Source organism: Momordica charantia, assembly GCF_013281855.1.
Source record: "Momordica charantia cultivar OHB3-1 chromosome 10 unlocalized genomic scaffold, Mcharantia_2.0 BLBB01000010.1, whole genome shotgun sequence".
Classification (NCBI taxonomy): Eukaryota; Viridiplantae; Streptophyta; class Magnoliopsida; order Cucurbitales; family Cucurbitaceae; genus Momordica; species Momordica charantia.
The window spans coordinates 19,031,734-19,057,026 of NW_028275158.1; the positions used below are offsets into that span (position 1 = coordinate 19,031,734).

Below are 25,293 nucleotides of genomic sequence, written 5' to 3' on the forward strand. Positions count from 1 at the left end.
CCCAAGATAAAGGTCCTTAAATTAGGTTAATGTCTTGTTTCAAACTTGAAAATGTGATAATGGTTAATTTCAGTAGATGAGATAAAATAGAGAAAATAATAAATAGGATTTCATTGAATTGAATTAATTTCGTATACTAATAAGCTTTTTATACTAACCACCTTCAATCATAATTCAGATGCAAAATGTAATTCAAATAATATAATCTAATTATATTTAACTAAAATAATATAATCTAAACTATATTCTAATTCCAACAACATTATCTAATGAATTCTTAATTTTATTTTAGGAGTCAGAGTTGGTGTAAAACATAGATTCTTCGACGATTTTCCTTAAGAAAATTACTATCAAGCAAATCCTAAAATATTATTTTAAATTTCTATCTCATAAAAGTGATATAAAGACTCTTAAAATACATCACTCTCCACGAGCATGGAATCAAAACAAATTTAGTTTTACATTTATTTGGGAGGAAAATTTTGCAAATAATAAATCTCAATAATTGAGTAATATCTCGAAGAATTTAATTCTTCCATATAAATGAGAAATACGTTTGAACTAAATCGACTTACTATTATTCAACAACAATAGAGAAGTTATGACAAAATAATTCTACATAAATTTTTAACAATTGTACTTCGGCTTGTGTATCACATGAAGCATATAGGTGATAACCAAATTTTTTTAGTACAACATGTCGGATGGGGGATGAAACTCATAACCTCTTGGTTGGACATATATGTCAATTACCGCTGTGCTATGCTCGCTTTGACGATAATAATAAAATTTCAACTATATTATATATATATATATATATATATTTGATATTGATGTGGTTAGAAAATAATTGTCAATTGTGTTATCAGAAAAATTAGGTTGTAATTTTTTTCTTATAACTCGGAATGGTTTATACCTGAGGTTCTTTATAATTGGGGGTGTCAACGACCATCAACTACTATAACTAATGTTGTGAAACTTGTCTCCGAAAGGAAAATCCGACTTCGCACCTCATAGGGCACGAACCGAGGAGAGGTATCCCCTTCGATCACAAGTCACTGCACCATCATTGGCGAGTGGTGAAAATTAGATTGTAATATGGAACAAATTAATTTGGGTCAATTTTTCAATTTTTAACTTGAAAAAATAATTTATAGTGTTGGGTAAACTACTAAAATTATGCATACTCTCCTCTTTTTTATTTGTTGATAATTTCTAAACTTCATATGCTTTAAATGTACTCTAAATTAAATTTTTGAAATAACAAATTGTAATAAAATAAAAGGAAAAATATATTTTTGGTCCTAAGGTTTGAGGTTGGTGTCTACTAATTGGTCTTTAAAGTTTCAAAATGAACATTTTTTATCCCTGAGGTTTCTAGTAAGTGTTTCTTTTGTCCCTCAAGTTTCAAAATGAACATTTTTTGTACTCGAGATTTGAGAAATCGTTCTCAATAGTCTGACCGTTAGTTGACTGTTAGTTGACCGTTAGTGGTTTTCTCTCTCCCTCTCTGATACCAAATGATAAAGGAACTAACTCAATTATGCATGAGAAACTCCCTTATACAAGGTGAACCCCCACAACAATAATAAGAATAACCCCAATAACAAGATGATGAATCAACCCCAAGAAAGCTAAACAGATTTGTGCTTGGAAAAGATGATCAATGATCAAGAATAAAGGAGAACTTGTTCCTATATTCAAGATTTCGAACTCTTCACAACCTAATTGATCAAACTAGATTGAAAGTTCTAAACATGCATTCTAAACACAAGAATACAAAGAAAGCTTAAAGCTTGAGAGAGATTAAACTCAATCTGAAATTTTCATTCATCAAATGTTGTCTTTGAAAAGCAAATGTACATCCCTATTTATAGTAATTGAAAAGACACAACCCTTGGATAAAAAGACACAACCTTTGAAAAATACATAATAAATTAAATATGTGGATGAATCTGGATTTTTAGATTCATGAAGTTTCTTGGATGACAAGATGTCTTTTCAAGTTTGAAAGATGCAACTCTTCACCAAGTGTGAACACCTTAGCTTGGAAGTGACCATTCAACCCTTCTTGTAGTCTTTTAGCTCTAGCTCTTGTGATTGGACTTTGTGGCATAATGATTGGCTCATGATTGGGTTGACTTTGAGCATAAGCTTCATTTGAGCTTGCTCCTCTTGTAAGTTTTCCCCGTGCACTCCATGATCACTCATTTCTATATCACTCTCCCTTCTCTATCTCTCCCATCTCCGTCCAGCTGCCACCGCCAACCAACTGCCTGTTGTAGCTGCACTTTCCTCATTGCGCCATTGCTACCTATCGCAGTCATCACGTCGTCGCTACACTATCCCAATCATCATGCCATCACCGTATTTTCTTCCTTGCAATTGTTGAGGAGAGGAGGATGTCTCTCTCTCTCCCTCGTTCCAGATCTGGAACAAAGAAGAGAGGGAGACCTCCGCTGCTTCCGAGTTACCGGCGGGAGGAGGAAGCCTCCCTTTCTCCCTCATTCCAGATGTAGAACCTAGAACGAAGGAGAGAGGGAGTCATATGCCCCTTCCTAGCTGTCGACGATAGGAGGAGGTCTTCCTCTCTCCCTTTCTTCGCAGTCGTTGGCGATGGAGAAAATGTTGCGACGATGATGGTGGGTGGTGGGTTGGCGATGGCAGTGGCGGTAGCAGTGGCGGCGACAAAAGCCAGAAATAGGAGAGAGAAAGAGAGGATGAAGAGTGAGAAAATCACACATGGCAACTAACGATTAAAGAACCATTTAGAATAATTTCACAAACTTTGAGGACCAAAAATATACATATTGAAACATGAGAGACCAAATAGATACTTACTACTATATTTTTCTCTAAAATAAAAATTATTCTGAAATCATGAGTTACACGAAAGTGCCAATTTCAAGTTAAAAAAATAGTTGGCATGAACTAATCAATTTGAAAACCTAATTGCAATACTTTTAGGTTTATAATGTGACTAATACCAATGGTTGAGAAAGTAAAATTTTAGAAATGAGAGAACATATGAAAAAAAAACTAAGAGATTAGTATATGTTCGATATAGGAAAAGATATGTCCCATATATGAAATCAGATCTTAAATTTGTTGAAGGATAAAATTTAAATTTTTTATTTTTGTAGAAAGTTGCATGCCTTTGCCTTCTGTAACAGGAGAGATGAATCTGAGTAACAAATAGTTGAATCTCAATAGATCATCTACAAAAGATTCTACTTGTCGCTCGGTATGAATTACGTTACTAGACGGCCCTCAGGTCTTATTTGTCACGATGGCTTCACCAGCAATACAACACAGATTTTGCAGATCAGCGTATTTAAAAAAAATGGTTTTGAGCAGAATAATTTAATCAATTCTATCGAACATAAAAAACAGTTAAAATCCTCTCACAATCATTTTGAATGTTTTAAAAAAAAAATCAATGCCAAATTACAATTAAAATTCTCTCACCATCATCTTGAATGCTTTAAAAAATCAATGCCAAATTACAAGGCTAAAACTAGTAATCGAAGTCTTAGTGGAAAATAAACAACCATAAGAATTAAAGTGACCAAAACGAGCATAGTTCAACAATAGTTGACATATATCTTCAACTAACAGGTGGTGAGTTCAATCCCTCACCCCACCTATTGTACTCAAAAGAAAAAAAAATAAGAACTAAAGTGACTATATGTGGACTTTTTTACTTTCTGTTTGAAGTGGAAATACAAACTTACCACCTTTAAACTAAGATATCAATAACTTTAACTAATTAAACTATAATCGAGTATCATCTCAAAGGTAAAAAAAGTAACTCACTTTTCTCTCTTGTCAGAAATTTCTTGTAGTAGAGATGATCCTCTTTCAATTGTGGGCGAGAATCCGTCCTTCCAATACATGACAAATGACACTAAAATCATTTTGAAAAAAAAAGTAACAGATACCATTTTGATATGTGTACTTTTGATTTAGTTCCTTTGATTCTTTATACTTTTAAAATATCTATTTTAATTTATGTACTCTTTAATTTTGTTCATTTTAGTCATTGAACTTTCAAAACGTCTATTTAGATTTATACACTTTTAAAAATGATCGGTTTAATTTCTTGATTTTCATTTTTGTCTCGTTTATATCTATTACAATTTTAGTGTGATATTTTACTCACTTAACCTTTTGAAATGTAACCATAAATTTGTATTGAAAAGTTTCCAATGTGTATAAAATTTCACGAATAATGACTTGCATTGATCACTTTTTAAGAGTAGATGAACCAAAGCAGATGTTTTGAAAATACAGAGGCTAAAATAAACCGAAGTTGAAAGTTTAAGTACAAAAATAGATGAACCAAAATTAAAATTACATAGACTTAAATATTATTTAAATCCTAAATTTTAATATTATTTAATATAATAAGGAATTTTATCTCTAATACGAGTATAGCTCTTGGAGTTGATCGAATTACCCATACCGTGGTATTCGGAAAAAGAAGTCATCAACATTCATATTATTCACTTTAATATCTGAAGTATTTTTTAGGAAATCAATCAATCATGAGGTGTTTGGATATGTTACATCAAAAAATTGTTCTGAAACTTTTTTGCATTTGGACTTTTGAGATAAAGCAATCCCTTTGAACAGATACTTTTATTTGTATTTTTGTTTACCATTTTGGGCTAATTAATTAAACTATAAAAAGACATCAATTTTTTTGAAGCACTAGTGTCTTAAGAAACATTGATAATATCAAATATTATTAAATTTCATGTCTACTGTTTCTTTGTTTTCAGAACAGACCAAACATGTCCAAAGTCAAGATTCTTCAGTATTTTTAAAGTAGTTTTTTAGTACAGCTTTTGAACTGACCTTTTCGAGGGGCATTTAATATTCTAGTTCCAAAATGGGAAGCATGAAAATGGAACTTTGGAAGGCAAATGAATAGAATTCTGACACATGGGGAAATCGATTTACTATTATATAATTTTGAGTGGAAAATATATTAGTTTAATTAATGGAAATAAGTTGAGTTATGCCCGTTTGAACATAAAAATAAGTTGAATTTTAAGTCGGAATTTTTTTCATTTTGTTGTGTTATTCACGCATAAGCCATCATTTGGCCCTACAAGCAAAACCAAAATTTTAAATATCGATGTAAATGTCAAGGTCTCAATAGTACGAAAATGTGAATAGAATTATCAATAAAATATTAATGTCAATAGACATTTCTGAAAACATTATAGAAGTAGAAATTCTAACAAATATTTGAAATAACAGATAAACACTTTACTCTTTTAAATTAAAATTTATTAATACTAACTTTTTTTCAGTTATAAAGATGTTTAATTCACCCCTTGTATCGATGTTTAACCTAGCCAATATAAATTTCAACATGTCGATAAAAATTTAATACCCTGCCTACAACACACCGTTATCAAGAAACTTATATACTTCCCGCATCTCAAACAATCACATGGGTTAGAACTCTTTATCTTTAAAATCTCCTTATTTTTTTAATATCTTTCTAAAGATGGTAGCTCCCACACCACATTAGTATTTCTCCAAGTTCCATTTCCAAAACAAAAAGAAATCTCCACACAACAAAGTGCCTTAAGAAGGGAAAAGAGACATCATAGAACATTATAAGACAATAATACCATAACAGTGAACAGAGATAAGAGAACCAACACAAGAAAGGAGTGGAGAATCATCATTATTCATGATCAAGCCACTCCACTCTTATTAGGCCAGAAAACTTAATAGCATATCAAAGCAATAATTTTGATCATAAGAGGGAGCAAATAAATGTGGAGAGAGTAGAGCATAGAGTAGAGTAGGGTGTGAACTGGGCATTCTATTTCTAGGGACGTGTCAAAAGCTGTGGGGAAGGGAAAGGGGGCCGTGTGAAACAAGTAAAAAAATAAGAGCAGAGCAGAGCAGAAAGCCAGATGGGTGTGTGAGATTTCTTTAATAATTTTTGTGCTGTATCGTACCACTACTACTTCCCTTCCATCAGAGCCACTGCATTATCCTACCTAAATCATTGTAGTATGGAGTGTACGAGTGTGTTTCTGTTGTTCTAGAGAGAGAGAGAGAGAGAGAGAGAGAAGCAGACATATAGAATCAGTGTGGAAGGACTAAAAAGCTTTCCCCCATATGGGTTTTTCTTTTTTTCTCTTTTCTTTTGGTTTTGATTTTCTTACACAAATGACGACAGAAATCTTCAACGTGTGGCTTTAACATTTATCAGGACTAAAAGAAAGAGAAGGCCAAGTTTTGCTATTTACCAGAGTGTACAAGTAGTAGGCATGGCAAGGAGAATCACTTCACCATTTCTGCAAGTTTCCGGCTTCTTCTCAGTCTCAGTCCTCCCAGAAACAAAGCCTCCATCATTTTCACTGTATTTTCAATCAATGGCCACTAATAAGATTGAAGAAAGAAAGAAACATATGTAATATTCTCTCTCTTTATTGAAAACTATGCAACAGGGTTCGTACAAGTGGTATATTATATACAGTCTGACTAGCAAAATATGCAACTATTCATTGATGTGTAAGGGGACTATATCTTTTCTCAAATCGTAATTAATACAAGGGGCAATCTAATTTTCGTTTTAACTTCCTCACCAGCTAGCAAATGTTGAGGCTTGGGCATTAATATTCCTTCCAACGGTTCCAGCAGTCAATTTTATGATGGAACTCTGGTGGAATATTAACCCCCAGCCCCCAAACAAATTTAAGAAGAAATAAAGGGTCCTAGCTGCGGCAAGTATTTGACTGTAACCTCTTCGATGTAACAGAGACGTGGCTCTTACTTCAGCCAAAGTTTATTCGTCCAGGGCTTCATAAATAATAATATCACAATGGGAACTCCTTCTGAAGAACATCAAGATTACGGGAATCGCAGGCTTCCAGCATGTCATTCCTTGATGCGCAGCTGCAACAGAGAAATATTTGACTTCATATTTGCGTTGAAGGGTAGATGATGCAAGGATAAAATGTCTCCAATTCACATACCTTAGTGAAATTCTTAAATATTGCCAGGCATTGTCTGCCTTTGGATTCATACTAAGTGATCTCACATAGTACTTAATTGATTCCTCATACAGGCCCTAAGTGCACAGAGTAAGAAAGTCAATTGATGTTCCAGTACATTTTCATTACTTAACGACTGTAGACGAAAGATTCGTCCTAGAAATTTCAAATAATTTGTTAATAGAAAACTGAAAAAAAAAATCTGGAGAAAGAGGACTTAGCCAAGGCTGGAACAAGAAATAGTTAAGCTTGGGGAATACCTGATTGGCATAACTGATTCCCATATTGGCCCATGCACGCACATAATTTGGCTTCAAATCAAGTGCCTAAGAGACAAATTAAGTCAGTTAAAACACTCAGAAGAGTCATTATGAGGTTAAAACAAATTGAAATAAACGTGCAACCTACGTCAAAATGGAGATGGAATGCATGAAATACATATTGATGGTCAAATGCAGTTTAGTTGTTTACATGGTGGCCAGCAAGAATATTGATTCCAATGACACCACGACCATACACAGGAAAAATCCTATAAATTATCTCCACCCCTGATAGTGCATGCTATTAAAGAGACGAGTAAGAAAATCCATCCAATGCTTAATTGCTAGTTTTCCAATTCTATGGGAATGAGTTACTCCTATTCTTGTAATGTTGGGCAGGATGGCTTTACTTGCCTTTTATTGGTGAATGATTTAGTTTCTCAAATGTAGGAACCATGCCTATATTATGACCAGTTTTATGATGGTTAGAAGGGCGGGCATATCTATGATAAGGGCATGCATAAATTGGAAAATCATTTCAAACAGCTTCACCACAGTCTTTTACAACAGTGTAGAAACTTCACTCTTTCTTCAAATCTGTGCATGTTATGAGATTACACACAACCCTGATTCCATGACTACTTGTTTTGTATCATTATTAAGCTTAAATGATAAATAAATTCTTCTCATGATGTCATCTATATTAATATACACACGCACACATACATATGTGCATAAGCATGCATACTATAATGAAGAAATTCTTCCTTGAAAGTAGGAGCCCTTTCCTCTACCGAATGACATCTTTCTTCCTGTACTACATCAAAAACTTCAAATTTTTCTCAATTTCTTCCTTGTCGGCTAGGCTTCCTTGTATATTTTAGTTAAATTACCATTTTCATCCCTATAAACTAACGTTTCAGAATTGTAGAACTCCTCCCTCTTATAAAAAGTTTTCTCCATCCATAAGACATTCATTGACTCGTCACCTCTTGTTTGCCAAAAGAATCTGTTGTTTCTAGGGCTCCCCAAGAGGAACTAGCACTACCCCATCCAAAAAGCCGTAACCAGTAGGATAGAAATCAATGCCACAATTTTCCCTCTCCTCTGTTTTTGCTCTTCCTCCTCTAAACTCTCATCTGACGAGTATCTAAAGACTTCAGACTCCATATTCATTACCCAAATGGGTAATGCCAACCTTTTCGCATTCCACCTTCGACACTCTCACACTCCCTCAGTCCCCTTTGCAACTATCTTTGATGGAATTACCACCATTAAATAATCATTGAATGTTAAACACAAAGATGCATCCTAGAGAGAGAGAGAGAGATAGATTACAGGGCCTGATTACCTGTTGATAAGCTAAAATAGCATCAGCACTTTGAATGCTGTTAGCTTGTGTAGCACCTAGCTTGTTCCAAAGAGAGTAATCTTGCGGCTTTAGTTTCAAAGCTGTTTGGAAGGATGCAATGGCTTTGTCAAATTCTCTAGACAAATTATAAAGGACACCAAGTACTATGTGCACATCCGCATCATCAGGAAACATTTTTGCAGCTTCATTAAATAAGCCAGCTACCTGCATATGCAAAAAGAAGAATGTTGCATTGTCTGAGACCAGAGAGAGAAATGGACGAAAAATGAGAAGCATCTTAAGTTCCACATCAAATACTCCTAGATGCTAATGAAATTCATTATGCAATCCAAAATCAAATCAATGATGAATTCGGTAGAAAGATCACATCAAGAAACTTGCTTCTTTGAATCGTTTTCTTAGATTTGCAGTCATAGACTAACAAGCATTTAGATCAAAGATGAATACAATATACCAATTACTATTCATTAATGATTACTAAGTAAAAAAAATCATAACATTAATAATAATAATAATCTGCTGTTGTTCAAACCTCTCTGTACACCCAAACAAAAGGGAAAAAAACACACACACGCACGCACACAAATACAAACATCAAGAACATTTGGGGGTTATAAAATAATATCACATTAAACAGATAATTCCTAATGGCAAGCATTCAAAAGAAATAGCAGTAGTTATAATTTTTCTGAGTATCTTGCTACTTGATATATCCTAATCCAGATTCTGTTGTTGATAGCACTTAGCAGACTGCAGAAATCATGAAGTTGACAGTCAAAACTTAATACCCACAGAGACTTGAAAGTAATTTACCACATTACTAAAATCAGATATCTGAATTTTTATTGTAAATGTTATAACCTCACCTAGTTTCTAAGCCTACACTACTACATGCAATAGAAATAAGCTACAGATAGCACATTTTCCATTAATAAATTTCCCAACAGTTCTAAAATTGTAACAAAGGCTGAAAGAAGAATGAGCAGAAATGGCAAGTAAGGTGCTTACATCAGCATAGTATAATGAATCAGACAGCTCCGGATTTGCGAGTGTTCCGTACTTGGGGTGATGACGTAACCATCCATACAAGTATCTTAATGCAGCTGTTTGCTCTAATTCTGCAGTAATTATTTGAGTCATCCAACACATTTTTGTTTTTAAAGGAACATATGCATTAATTTTCAAAAGCAATACAAAGGTAGGATTAGGTGTTGAAACTTGTTAGAGTATATATTAGTATATTTTATATTCTTGTATTAATATTAATTTGTCATTTACCTTCTTCTTATAGGATTAGGTCAACCTTGTATATTTGTCTATATATATAGACTTTAATAATGAGAATATAGAATATTGGATACTCTCCAACCTTAGTCTCTACATGGTATCAGAGATCTAGGTTTTGTGCCCATTAGGGTTTTGTGCCCATTAGGGTTTTGCGCCCATTAGGGTTTTGTGCCGTAGGGTTTTTGTTCATTGCTATCCAACACCACCACCGCTGCCGCCGACCACCGCCGCCACCGCCGCCGACCACCGCCGTTTGCTGATTTGCCAGTTATTTTTCCAATTGCTATTCGTGGGTTTCGTCTCGCCGTCCTTCGCACCTTCGTCGCGGTGCGCTTCTGTGACCGCCAATCGCCTTTACTCCTCTAGTTGTCGTGGGGGAGCACTTGGGGTTTCTGGTTTCAGAAAACACCTAATCCAGTTTGGTTCCAACCGTTTGATTCATCTGTTTTGTTTGGTTCGAGTGGTTTGGTCTGGTTCTGTCGTTTTGTTCAAATAAGTTCGCTTGTTTGTTATGGCCGAGAAGAAATCAATCGTAACTTCTGAGGTGATCCCAATGATATCAAAAATCACAGAACACAAGTTGAATGAAGCACGAATAGATTATTTGTCTAACAAGTTGGGCATGATTAACATATATGCACCAACTTGAGGGGGAGTGTTAGAGTATATATTAGTATATTTTATATTCTTGTATTAATATTAATTTATCATTTACCTTCTCCTTATAGGATTAGGTCAACCTTGTATATTTGTCTATATATATATACTTTAATAATGAGAATATAGAATATTTGTCTATATATATATACTTTAATAATGAGAATATAGAATATTGGATACTCTCCAACCTTAGTCTCTACAAAACTAAAAGAGAAGACCAAGAAGATTACAAAGGTCTCTCCAGTCGGTGGACAAGGGAGTATAAAAAAATCCTTACAGATAGGAAGCCAACCAAAAACGGTCGATTAAATCCAAACTCACACATCACCCTACCCTCTTCATTTTCCCTAAGAAAATAACCATCCTACTCCTTTTCAAACCTCCTAACAACAGTTGAGGTGTGGAGCCAGGCAAAGGGATCTTCACATTTGGATTAAAACCCCTCTCTTCTTTTTAACACCATGAGTGTCCAGGCTGATTGATATGCACCCTAACTGATCCTTGAAGACAATTACCTCATACTTTGTTTTTTTAATCAGCCATAGGTATCCTGGCCAGTTTATGCATGCTTTGATTAATTTTATGGGGCAACCACTTGAACCTTAACAATTGATACTACTAGAGAACTCCGAATATCTAATATCTCAGGTAGTCACCTTTGTTTGAAACTTTGAACCCATGTTATAGTTTGCCTGTGAATCACCTAGCCAAACCATCGTTTAATATTTGACACAAAAATGGACATAACTATATCAACCTACCATATTTGACATCAAGAAACTTGAAAGAATAATAATAGATGACCAACTCGACACCCAACCCAAAAGGCTTTTCTTGGTCTACAAGTTCTAGCCTTTTGACAACTGGAAAACCCATATTTAAATATCTTTAATGGAGCTAAAAACAATTATACACAAACCCACTACAAAACTCAATCTTTATAACTACTGTCATTCAGTCAAGATAATTAAGAATTTGCTTAAGTGTAAATATAAAACATGTAAAGCATGTAAATAGATGAGGAAGCAACAACTTACCATTTGTGTGACTCACACCAAGCGCAAGAAGCACCTCTAAGTTTGTAGGATCAACATCCAGTGCACGCTTCATGGCAGCTATAGCCTGCAAATATTAATTTATAGCATAATATTGTATAAATAACAATCAGCAATCAGGAGTTAAACATGAGATGGCATACCACAATACCGGAAGTATAATTGCCATGAAAATACATCACCTAAACTTATAGGTTTATAAGTATTAGCAATACGCATGTCGGAGAAGTATTAGCACTTAGCATCACTAAAAGCAGGCCTTTAGAAAATGGCTGAGCATGCAATACAACTTGAGCTAGCCACTTCGACTCTTTTCAGTTTTCAGACACAAAAATTTCTGTATAATTACTTCCCAAGGTTTTCAAACCCAGGACCACGTTCAACTCATCACAGAAAATTAGTAGATTAATAGTTGTCTGTTGACATTGAATTATTGGACAATCTGAATTTGGTTTTGTTAAATGATGATGAAGACAAACTTTCTTGGAATTTGAATAAAAATGGGACTTTTTCTGTCAGCTCCTTATGTAACTCTAAGGCTCCTCTGCTGCATTACCACGAGATTTTTGCTCAAAGTTCTGGAATTCTGGTAGCCCTCAAGAAGGTTAATGTCCTTACATGGATTCTTATGTTTGGCAAGGTCAATACAGCTGAAACTATGTAGAAAAAGATACCATATATGTTTCTCCAGTCATCTGCTTGTGTTTTTTGTGTAAACTCAAGCGAAAATCAGCTGCACACTTTCTTTTTCTGCCCATTTGCAGCAACCTGTTGGTCTGCCTTTTTTGGTATCTTCAACCTACCTTGGGTTATGGACAAGTCAGTCTCGAACTTGGTTTTTCAGTTGCTGTTTGGTCTACACATGAATCCTAGAGCTACATTACTTTGGGTCAACGGTCTTAAAGCCCTTATTTATGAATTATGGTTCGAGCGCAATCAAAGGACCTTCGAAGGGCTAAAAAGGCATCCATTGGAATGTTTTCACATTGCCAAATTCAAAGCTTCTCAATGGTGTGCTCTTTCCAATCTTTTTGTCAATTACTCACCTAGCATGATTGATTCTAATTGGGATGCTTTGTATTCATTTTTTTTTGTTTTTTTTATTTTCATTTTTTTTATTTTTTATCTTTCTCACTCCTTTGGAGTTTGTATCCTTAAACATTTTATGTTCTCTTTCATTTATCAATGAAAAGTTCGTTTCCTGTTAAAAAAAAAATAGTTTTCTGTTGACATGTTGACAGGATGATACTCTGACTTTTTATTTTTGCTTTTCTGGGTTGTATCTTTTTATTTTATGTTTTTCCACTCCCTTGAGAGTTTGTATCTTTTTGAATATTTTTTGTTCCTTTTCATTTATCAATGAAAAGTTCGTTTCTTGTTTAAAAAAAAAAAAAAAGTTGTCTGTTGACACTGTGACTTGCGATAATTAATTGATTCCATAAAGAAAATTAGCAATTTTACCGGACTACAAATATCAAATACCATGACGACTGAAGAGATAGTGCTTTCAATGCAACAATTTAGTTCACAATTTGGAAGAAACAGAAAAATTCTAGCATATTGATGCCCAACAATTGCATCATTTTAAGATGATATAATCCATTCTGTATTATGATGTGACTTAACAATATATGCAAAAATCTATCAACCATCCATTCTATATAAAAATATTAAGCACCTGTTGAGCTTCTATTTTTAACTATTTCACATCAAGAATGTTAAATACCTAGTTGATCTTATAAGCCTGAAAATCTGCGTCAAGAACATAAAATACCTGTTGATCATCATCATTTTCTGCATGTGCAATTCCAAGAAGCCTCCAACCTTCAGCATTATCAGGGTTTTTCATGACCTCGGCCTCTAAAGCAAGCACTGCCTCACTCAAAAGGCCTTTACGGAACAGATCCTGGCCTTCCTTTAAGGGATTAGGATGACCAACATATGGGTTCATATCAGAAAAGACGTATATTCCCTTTGAAGCATCCGTCTTTCCCTTGGCAGCTACTTGTTCGTTTAGATAGCTGGCAGTCAAGATCAAAGATAAGTTTGTGCAAACATTAAATATAGATTCTCCAAAGAGAAATCAAAATATGTTCATACACACCTCCAACATATGTTGGAAAAAGAAATGTACAGATGTATAGAAACATCATTTAGACAAACAAAATTCTTGCTAACCACAAATCATAAAATAGAACAACTTGGCTCTTCTATACAAAAAAAAGGTAATTGCAAATTAAAATAACATCACAATTTACACTTTTCATATAAATAAACTCTTTTTAAAAAAGAAATGATATGCAGAAATACAAACTAAAAAAAACATCCGGGAGGGCGTGGGTTGACTATAAATCTCACCCCAATTGACCCCAAGTAAAAGAATATTGTTTTTTCAAGTGTAAGACATGCTAAAGGCAAAAAACTCTTCGGAGCTGAGATGCAAGGCCCAAAGTAAAAGGAAAAAGTAAAAATAATATGATTTTACATTATATCATAAAAAATTAAAAATTAAGTTCATGAAACTCAACACATAAAAGAAAAGTTACACAAACAAGTATAATCAACAGGACTTGGTGAGTGGTGACCAAATACACACTGTCAAAATGTTGGTTTTCAAGAGGACTCAGATAACCAGAAATACTTAGAAGTTCGTTCAAAGTTTGGGGTCAATTGGGGTTATAACCGTAACGAATTCTTTGCCTACCATTTTTTAGGTTGGGGTCAATTGGGGTGAAACTTCCCTCCCTTTGAAAATGGGAGGGCTGAACATTGGTGCTTTTTATCAAAGAAATAATGCTTTGCTTCTTAAGTGGCTGTGGAGGTTTACTCAAGAGGAGAATGCCCTTTGGAGGAGGGTTATATCTAGCATCTACAGTTTGGAAACTCAATGTTGGTTGACTAAAAAACCGAATGGTGGAGTTAAAGGAAGGCCCTGGTTCGGTATTGCTAAGAATACTGCTTTCTTCCTAAAGTTCTTGTCTTTCAAAGTTAATCATGGAAATAGAATTAAATTTTGGCATGGCAAATGGGTTGGTTTGAATCGTTAGCGGAGGACTTTTTGAACATATATTTTCTTTCCCTGAAGAAAGAGGCTACGATTGTTGAGTGTTGGAAGGAAGCTCAAAGTGACTGCAACTTGGGTCTAAGAAGAGACCAGTTTGATAGAGAGTTAGACAGCTGGTTGGGTTTAGTAAGCAGATTGGATACTGTTCGGTTTGGTGAGGAAACAGACATTTCACTACAAAGTCAGCCTTGAAGAACTTCTTCGAAATTACAACCAAGCTGAAAATGCCCCTGCTCCCCCTCAGCTGGAAGTATGAGATTCCTATGAAGGTTAAAGTCTCTCTTTAGTCCTTAGCCCATAGAACCTTGAATACTCACAAAAGACTCCAATTTAAATGCCCCAATTGGTCCTTGTTTCCCTCAGTCTGCCTTTTGTGTCTTAGAAAGGAGTAAGATGTAGACCACATCTTTATCCACAGTCAGTTTGCTGCTAAAGGGCTGGCTTTTTCTGCTGCAGTTTGGCTGAGATTTTGTAGGGTTGGTTGTTAAAACGCAAGGCCAAGGTCCTTTGGAACTGCACGTCTAGAGCCCTTCTTTGGAACATTTGGAACAAACGAAACTTAAAGAGTTTTTTATGATAGATCCTCTTTAGACATTTTTTGTAATAGTGCCTTGAGTCAACATTTTCTTTTTTTTTTAAACAAAATTGAGAGATTGAGTCCAACATATTCTTGAGATGGTTAACGGGAAACTCAGAGCTCTAGGAATCTTCTTGGTGTCCTCTTTCCAAGCTTTTTTGAAATTACAGTACTTTTTTTGGTTACTCCCAATAGGAGTAAATTTTTACACACTCCTTTTTTTCCTGGGGTGAAGTAGTAATTTATTTCCTTCTTCTTTTGTACTTCTCTTCCACTGAAAAAGGTATCTAGTGTATGTTTGTGTGTATATATTTAAAAACAAACAAACAAAATTTAAAAAAAGAAAAATCAATAATAAAGAAAGAAAGAAAAGGGAAGCTATATATAGCCCAGAAGTTCACTTCCTTGAGGTATATTGGCAAAGCTTTCCAAATAATCCAAAATGATCACTTTAGCATGCTAATTATGAGATAGCTGTTAGCCTAATGTATTTCAATACAAGTCTGCAGTTTTAAATTGGTGTTGTTCATCTTTTTCCAAGTTAGTAATGGATTCATAAATTGTTGCACTGAGTAGCAATAAACCATTACTTGGTCTTTGCTCTTAATGGAAAGTAACATATGGACCTAACAACAAACAAAGATTTGAAATATAAAACATGGAAGTAGAGCAGAATGCAAAAGAATTTATTGTAGGCGGTTGCTTTCAGCATTATTTTATAGTCACTTAAAGTAAAATATCAGACTTACTCATCATAAGCATTTGCCCAATTATCGGCTTCTCCAAAAGCCCCTTCCCCAACTTGCTGACCAAATTCTTCACCCCAGTCTTGCATGTGCAACTTGGAAAATTCATTTACCCATGGATTATCTGACAGATGTTGCTTCCCTTCAGCAAACTCATCAGCCCACCGGTTAGTTTCATTAGAAACCTGAATCCATTTTTTATTGAAAAAAATAAGTCTCGTAAAAGCATTTAAATTCTATCTTACATGGGAAACATGGATAAATTTAATTATACAGGCAGAAGAACAAGTAGACTTGCAATCAAAAGAGTTGCAAAAGTGCCAATGCAACTACAATTGGGAGGGGGAGGATCAGAGCAGAGGATTCAACTCTGTGCATGCATAGATACATTTGAGTTGCATTGCATCAGTAAAAAATCAAAAACAAAACACTAAGAGTGTGTTTGGGAAGGCTTCTCAAAAAAATTGATTTTAAGTGATTCTATAAGCACTTTAGAAAGAAGCACTCATTAAATGCTTTCCTAAATGCCTTAGAATTTTTTAAATCATTTTTATTATCTAACCAAACAAATTTTTTAAAATTACATTTCACCCTCTCAAAAGTCGCCTGCATGTAGGGTGGTTGCAAGGGAAGGGACAACTATCATTGTCAAAAATCCTAATACAAACAAACAAGAAGTTTCTGTCTTTATTAGCGGGTCATTTCATATACTTGTACATCATTGATTTTTCTTGAAGACATTTTGTAATTATCTTATTTGATTCATAGTTTTTTTTTCTCTGGGTTGGTGGGGGACAAAAAAACAAGAAACAAATGAAACCAAACAAGAAACTTTTCATGAAAACACCCACCCACCCGACAGATTGTGGGGGTTGGGATTTAAAGGGGCCATCTTGTTTCATGACTTACAAATTCATCAGCCCAAGGAAGACCTGCATTATACTGTTGCTGGTACTCAGAAGCCCAGTTATCTGATGGAGAATAAGGGATTGGCTTGACTTGATTATCATCAATAATAAGTTCACCCCTACTCATCTTTGAAACAAACTGAAGAAACTTCGAGTTCTGTGTGCCAAAGGGTCAAATATCAAAATTGGCTTTTCTATACAAGAATGATGATGTTTTTTAATGCAAAATCCGCACCAATAAGAAGCATGGAAAACACAACACCTATCGAGAAGAATATCAACAAGGATTTCTAAAATGTTACATACACACAAATAAGAGAAGCAACGCATAAAGTCCTCAAAAGTTCCCCAAAAAACTAAACTACAAACAACAAGAAAGCCAAACCCAAACAACCCAAAATAGTAGAATATTAAACCATGGTTAAATTACAAATTTAGTCCTTGAACATTGATGGTTATGTCCATTTAGTCTTTTTAACTTTCAAAAGTTCTAATTAAATCATAAACTTTCAATTTTGGTTTTAATAAGCCTCAAAATGTTAACTTCACATTCTAATGGGAGTGATAAGTTATGATTTGACACAACATTACACAAGATAGTATGGTCAATTTGACAAAATAAAGGCGGGAGCCAAAAATTTTAATGGGGTGGGCAGGTGGAATACTTCAAATCTCTTAGTTCTTAACCATACATTCTAATCTTCCTAAGTTGATTCAAAATGATTCAAATGTGTCGGTGTTTGTATTTGGGGGTCCATACAACCAAAGGGCTGCACATTCATTAGTGTTATACTTATCATATCAAGAGAATTCTATGTATTTCCCCCAAGAGGGCATGCCGAAATACATAATAGGTAGAGCACTAGAAGAACAAAGCCAACTTTGCAGCCACAGAAACCAATTCCCAATGTTAGATTTATGCCACAACCAACGGCTTCCTCCAAATCCACCTTTAAACGTTTGAAGCCATCTGAAAAAGCTTTACCTGAGTATCCTCACTAAAAACGAATCATCGGATAATTGGAAATTGGTTCTTTGAATGTCTTCCTTTTCTACTCATAATCCCTCCAATAACCCCACCTTCTCACCATGGATTAACAAACAACTTGGCACATCTCCCAGCAACACAAAGAAAAGGAGAAAGTTCCCAATAGCACCCTTCGATCCACCTATTACCAAGACCTTTTCTCTCCCAAGACCACAAATAAGAAGGCTCTGAATCCACCATACCATATGTTTTTTATAAGGCTCACTATTATTTATCGAAACAGACATCAAAACAAGGGAGATTTTGGGAGCTCCCCAACTCTCCCTAAGGACTCACAGAGCCTTACAGATTTTACTATGCAAAAAAATACCCCTCCCCTCAACAACATTCTATCTTAAAACCTCCTCTCCTCGTGTCACAGCCCTTACACCTCATTCCCTCTAACTAACGATATTCCTAGGGCCCACAAAAAATACCCCTTCCTTAGTCCTTGTGTCACACACTTGCATGTAATATTTAGTGATTTGGGGTCAGTTTTCTCTCAAACAATTTTAAAAATCCACCCTCTCCCCTGCCACTTCATTAGCAATTAAAATTGAATCGGCAATTTGTCACCACCCAATATATGCAGTTTGAAAGTGAAATACAATGACAACAATGACCTTCAATCTCTAAGCTAAAATTTTGGAAATGATTTTCCAGATAGCATTCACTAAACTAAAAGATCTGGAATCCTTGATGAGAAGTGCCCTCTCCTTTTTAGCAATAAACATATAAAAATTTCTTTCAGCCTTGCATTTAGGTGACCTGCTTACAAAATCATGGAACAATTCGGCTATGTCTTTCTTTAATTAACATGCTAAGTCTTTTAAGGCACTCACCTGTAAATCCATCCAGCCCAAGAGCATTCTTTGAACCTTTCAACGCTTTCACTAACCCAAGAAACCTAAAAAACCCTCAAAATGTCTCAAACCACAAGTATTAGCTTTGAGAGATATGTTTCCAGTAAATGCCATTGGGTATAAATCTGTTTCCAGCTTCTTTTTACATTTATCGATAAAAAAGAAATTACGTCCAACACCAATTCTGAGTCTTCCACCGAGCTAAAGCCCTGATTAGAAATAAACTCATAGGTGTAACTTTCCTTCTTTTGGCTGCCAACCATCTTTGGAATACAGTTGCATTCTCATCTCCTTTGAGCCAATTGATTTTTACTTTTTTATAACAATTGTCTTTTCCTCCAAACAAATGTCTATCAGCCGTTTTATCAGGTCAATCCTCTCTTCTGCCTCCTCGGTTGGGAAAACAGAAACCTATCTTCCTCAACACTATCAAAGGCAGCAATTTCTTCTATCTATTTCCTCCTTTGATTTTTGAGGTCCCCCGGCCCCCACTAACAGTATAGACTTACTCCACGCCTTTGGCTTGTAAATCAGATTTCCCAACTTTTTTAGCATTTGAAGTTCAGCAAGCCTGCGGTTAAACCTTCTTTCCACCAACTTTTTTAATAAAACCAGAATATTTCAAGTTCTTAACCATCCATTTTCAAATCAATGAGCATTCGTCCCCATTCTGAATTTCATGTCTCCATCAGACGAGGTGCATGATCAGAAGTCAACGTTGGCTTCCTTATACAATTCCATCCATTCACTTGAAACCAAAAATCTATCAAGTAACAATTGGAAAGGTACTTCACGAACTTCGATTAATAGAAAACCACCCCCTTCCTTTCTCTCTTGAAACAAACACCATGGCAATAACCATATAATGCTACAATTTCATCCCAAAAATCCTGTGTTTTTCGACCTAGGACGTCCATAGATGTCAGAAATCCCTACCTTTTATCATCACCTAATTCCACACTTCCGAATTAGTGAATGCTGCCAAATGGAGTGGCATAAGGACCCTTTCACAACTATATCACACAGAATCAAACAGCTTAGCAGTAACATATCACAAAAGTCAAGCAGCTTAGAAATCCTAACTTCAACCTTTTATAGGAGGAACTAACTAATCTTCCGATGATGAGTTTTCTTAACCTAGTGGAGAATAGCATAGCCATCTCAGTATTTCCGTAAAATTTACAGAAATTTTAATAGATAGGATGATATTTTTCTGGAAACTAAAGACTAAATAGGTATTATTTAATGTTCAAGATCCATGTTGAAAACAAATGAGACGCAGCATAATGAAAACTAGCCATCTATCCGTCAGCAAGCATAAATGAAAAATCCAGAACCACCTAACAAACAAAGATATTCAGGGTGCTAGTCTGATTTTTACATTCAGTAAGCACAAGAATGAAGATACTCCCAGTATAAAGCCATTAGTTTGACCTTTGGCTTTATTTGGCAAGAAAATACTATATTTTATACCATTATAGAACCTTTTTTTTTTTGTTAAAAATAATTTTACGATGTTAGCAAGCATAATTGATCAAACCAACAGTTTGTCAAAGTTTGCTTATGTTGCACTCTCATCAAATATGAATGGAAATAAAAAACATTAGTTATGTTTTAGATGCATGAAACACTAAAATCGTGACAAAGAATATCAACCTGAAATTTAGGGTCGTTATTTTCAGCTAATGTATTTGCAAGCTTGCGAGTCTGCTCCATTGCAGATGCGTTCATCATATTACTTTTCATCATGTCAGCCGATGCTAACTGAAACTTCTCCTGTGGGAGAAAGAGAATTACAATCCACAAACCATGGAGTCAAATATAAGTTATTATAATTGAATTAGCGTCAAATTAGATATTGTGCATGCAGCATCAATTATTATGCTAACCAAGAGTGGAGGACATGTAGATAATATTTACCCAAGGGTGTTGAAAGTAAAACAAGGTCACGTGACATTGGCCACGAAGTGTAATCAATGGTGATCAACCAAGAAATAAACTACCCAGAATTAGTAAAGCAGCTTTATCATTGTCTAAACTTTAAAATGGCATAGGCATGGCTTAAATATCTCCGTATGACCAAGTCTACAGCAGGGAGCCACCAAATTCTGCAACTCTTAATCCAACAGAATGTTCTTAATTCTAAATTAATAATTACCAAAGATATCAAGCTCGTGATGTGATGCATTACCTAATGCCAGTTTCATGATTATCATTGGAAAAATTATTGTCGCTTAAACACTCTAATACGAGCATGAAATACAAAATGGACAGTAGAAAGCCAATAAAAACATCAGCCACTCATCATGTAATATTGATTGATCAGATGGGGATCAGCGTTACAGTTGCAACTTGTAGGACAAGCTGCAGAGCTTCTTACCTGCTCAAACTCGGAGGCCCAACCATTGGCACCATGTTGTTGTTCAAACGATTGAGCCCAAGCCTCATGATCAGCATATTTTTCCCTGTTTAGACTATATTCAGAAGCCCATCCATCTGCTATATGACCACCAGCTCTCTGGACACCTTGGGATTCATTCCAATAATCCTCCAACTCATGAAACCTACCAGGTTGAGGCCCTCTAACCTTTTTACTGTTGTCAATGTCTAAAGATGATAGAAGTGCATTAACCTGGAAGAATTGAGAACAAAGAAACCCCGATAAGTTTACATTAACAAGTTACCAGTTGAATATAAAGAAAGTTGATAAGCTTAATCCTTTTCTTTGCAAACTCATTTAGAATCATAAAAAGGTTTACAATCTCTTTTTTGCGACTAGAGTTCCTTTTTATCAGCTATTGGAGAATAGATTTGGTGTCTAGGGCCAATGACTCCCCTTTTCATATACTTATTTTGCCAAGAATTGTCTCTTATCGAAAAAATCATAAATATTTCCACATACTAAAGCTTTTCAAGATCTGTATTTTGTTCTTCAATATTAATGGAAGTGCCGTTCCTTCACCCCCCCCCCCCCCCCCCCCCCCCAAAAAAAAAAAGATCTGTAAGAAAAATAAAATGAAATCAAAATATGGAGTTAAACAAAAGGGAAAAAATGAGAGCCAAACATTCAACGTGACCTGAAGATGGTGAAATCCTATTGCAATTAACCTAGTGCTTGGATACTGTCTACAAATTTGGTATAAAAAAGTTAACAACATGCTTTCTTCTGAATCGGTACTAAACACAGAAATTTTCCAAACCTGTGCATTTATGAAGTCCTCACTCTTATCTGCAAAAAAATGTCGAGCCATAATGCTACTACGGTCACGTATACATTGTTTATCACCTTCAGATAGTCCCAATAAAGGAAGAGGGGTAGGATGGAAAGGAATTCCACCACGGCTACTCTGTACAAACGAGTGTAAAAAGCTTGATAGTACTCTTTGTGGTGGCCCTGGTTTACAGTAAATGCGAAGTCAAAAATAATTACTGAAGACTGGAAAGAGTATGAAATTGAAGCTCTAACAATAACAGATGTTACATAGTCACTATTAAAAGTTTATAACTTTGTGATGAACTAAAAAGAATCTTCCAATCCACCAAGTCAGTCAAGGTTGAGTATTCTGCATAGTCCGAAGCATACTTTACGTTTACACAGGCAGAACCAACCCACTGGCATACAAATTCTAATTTGGCTTTAGCCTCCAAATTTAAAATGGAATTTTTAACTTGCAGACAGCACAGATCAGGAAACTCTGGTAGATTTTAGTAAAGGAATTGGAGTTTCAAGACTATGATTTGGAAGTTCTTCAACTAAACAAACTACAGTGAGGACATATTACATCAACTAGTATATACAGGTATCTCCATAAGTCAATTGATGGATGACAAGCGTTGCAGGTAAAAATACTGGAGCTCAAATCCAACTAAAGCTTCTCTGAAATGCATTAAACTGCAACTTGGAGCCATTAATTTACTTTTGGTTTCAAGGAATTGAGTTCAGGTCCTGAATTGGGAACCCAGACTAAACAAAAAAAGAATGTTACTGCACTAAACTTTTATTATCAATACCAGGAGTCCTCGTAATTGAATCAAAACGGTTTGGCAGCAACACAAATGACAATCAAACTGCCAAATATGCCACATCCAGAATTTTAAAGAATAAATAAGAAACCCAGAAGTACCATCCAATATTGGTTGATGCTGAGAAGCAGGGATTTGATCGTAAATACGATCAAATTCAGCAAGATTTGGTTGCATTTCCCTCAAGTGGGCGGGAGGAGGACCACCCTGTACCTCATTCCACGCAGAGGCCATGCCACTCTGATCGGCAGCCGAGTGGAAGCCACTGAAAAATTTTGCCGCCTGACATGACGCAGAATAGAAACAATGGTTAAGTAGTTCAAGACTCCATGTGAATTCTGAACGGAAAATTAGCAACAGATAAAAAAACAAACAAAGCGAACCTGCTCATTAGGATGAAGCGGTGGGTGATCAAACTCAGACCCAGGAAGCTGTTCATGGCTCTCAGGGTGAAAAGGCCTGTCAGGACCTGTGAGCTGCGAAGTAGGAATTTCCCGTAGCCTTTCCTGCTCAGAATATAGTTCATACGTAAGATGAATTGTCTAATTACCTCGTGACACCCAACAGGAAACCCAATTTGGTAGCGGAAAGATGATAAGAACAAAAGCGGAAACAACGAGAATCTGATTACACCAGACTAGACAGCAGCAAATTCATGAATTAACATATAAAACAAAGTATTAGAAACATAATTGAACCAACCCCAGATGAAAGGTAGCAACAATGATTGAATTGAAGCATCGAACCAAATCAGGAGGCAGGGGGAAGAACAAAACCTGGGTCTTGGAAGAGGAGCCAATTAGAACGTTGGCAAGAGCACCAAGAGGGTTAGAGGAAGAAGATGACCCAGGAACAGCACAAGCAGCTCCTCCGGAAACTAGTTCGCGCATCGCCATGGCTTCTACCTCGAACACTCAGAATTCTTCCTCTCGATTCGGGGTCCTTCCGTCGTCGCTAATTTTAATCTGTTCTTATTCTGCACAGAAACTCCTACTGATTACGTAATTTCGATTTCCTTTTCCGAGAAAGGTTGGAAATTGCTGGGAAAGACGATAACGGGATGGGCTCTGCGTGTTGTGTTCAAACGCTCTGAGCCACAATTGCGAGTACGAGTCCACAGAATTAAATACAAAAAAATAACGTGATCAACCGATCATCCTTCACCGCCCTACCCAACGAAATCATCCTTAATTCCATACAGTTTCTGATCAAATTAATCGGGATGGAAATGTTACTAATACTTTCAGTCGATTAAAAATGTATGAATCAAATAATTTGATTATAATTAAACCGGTTAAGATATATATTTTATTTGGATTATTAATTCACATATATATCGGCACTCGTGAAAGATTATCAATAATAATATATTTATTTCTAGCCAATTAAAAATGCATCTACTAAACATTATATATTTTCCATATTGGATTCGGATTTCTACATTCACGTATATATCTTTTTCTATGTTGATGCGCTCATGAAATAAATAATATTTGTGTTTCAAAAAAAAAAATTATAGTGTTATTATATTTATTTCCATCCAATTAAAAATACATCTACTAAATATTATAATTGTGATGTTATTATATTCTGATGTAGGATTTCGATTTGAGTTACTATGCCAAAAGGTACGAATACGTCTAGAGACCTCTCTCTTATTCATAAAAAGGGTATCCTTCGAGTTGGTTCAAGTAGACCAATTCGATCTGATATAGTCTAGTCAGATCGGACTATTTGAGTTTGACACATGTCTCTAACTTGGCCTTATTCATAAAAATATTAATATAATCTTAATGCAATTTTTAAATTTTTTTTAACAACAATTCAAGCTTAGTCCAATAGACAAGACCCCGACTAATCTTTCTTGAGGTCCAAGGTTTTAATATCTCACCCTTTCTTTCATAAAAATAATAATAATAATAATAAATATATCACCATTTTATTCGTGGTTCATTTCTAAAATATATAATTTTTTAATTAGAAAATAATAACTAATAAGAAATTTTAATAATTTATTCTGAATTTATTATTTAAATAAAAATAGTTTTTTATCTTAACAACTTAAATAAAAATAAAAATGATAAATTTTTACTAAAAGAAAAATTATTAGTAGTATAAATGAAAAAAATATAAAATATAAAACAATTAAATAAAAAGTTACGGGTCTAATCAATCATGAGAGAGAGAAAATAAAAAATAGAAAAGTGATTGCAATAAATATGTGGGGCCCACGGAATAAAGAATGAAAATGCATGACTAGGGTGTTCGAGAAGAATAGAATTGTCCTTTCCAGGGAATGAAAATGAAAAAAGTGAGTGGATCCCACCATTTGATTCTAATTCCAACAATTTGGTAAACATCATCAAATATAATAAAAAAAAATTGATTTCCATTTATTCATTCTCATTCCCTTGAAGTAAAGATAA

General features: G+C 34.9%; 1 protein-coding gene across 4 annotated transcripts; it reads right to left on the bottom strand.

Moving 5' to 3' along the window:
- Nucleotides 1–6,120: 6,120 nt before the first annotated feature.
- Nucleotides 6,121–24,055, bottom strand: PEX5 (peroxin 5). Of its 4 annotated transcripts, none has more exons than XR_002602661.2 (16): nucleotides 23,644–24,053; nucleotides 23,251–23,373; nucleotides 22,969–23,149; nucleotides 22,045–22,238; nucleotides 21,225–21,476; nucleotides 20,501–20,620; nucleotides 16,956–17,111; nucleotides 16,050–16,231; nucleotides 13,434–13,680; nucleotides 11,642–11,726; nucleotides 9,666–9,775; nucleotides 8,637–8,861; nucleotides 7,286–7,351; nucleotides 7,008–7,102; nucleotides 6,775–6,927; nucleotides 6,121–6,389 (listed from the first exon to the last, which is right to left on the bottom strand). XR_002602661.2 is itself a non-coding variant. In XM_022297043.2 (16 exons), exons 1-15 carry the CDS (start codon nucleotides 23,761–23,763, stop codon nucleotides 6,849–6,851), a joined length of 2,235 nt encoding a protein of 744 aa, XP_022152735.1. In that variant the 5' UTR covers nucleotides 23,764–24,053; the 3' UTR covers nucleotides 6,121–6,389; nucleotides 6,806–6,848. The 4 variants fall into 4 exon arrangements, 3 of the variants coding, with proteins under 3 accessions (XP_022152735.1, XP_022152734.1, XP_022152736.1); XM_022297043.2 differs by having other exon boundaries at nucleotides 6,806–6,927; XM_022297042.2 differs by lacking the exon at nucleotides 6,121–6,389 and having other exon boundaries at nucleotides 6,440–6,927.
- Nucleotides 24,056–25,293: the final 1,238 nt, after the last annotated feature.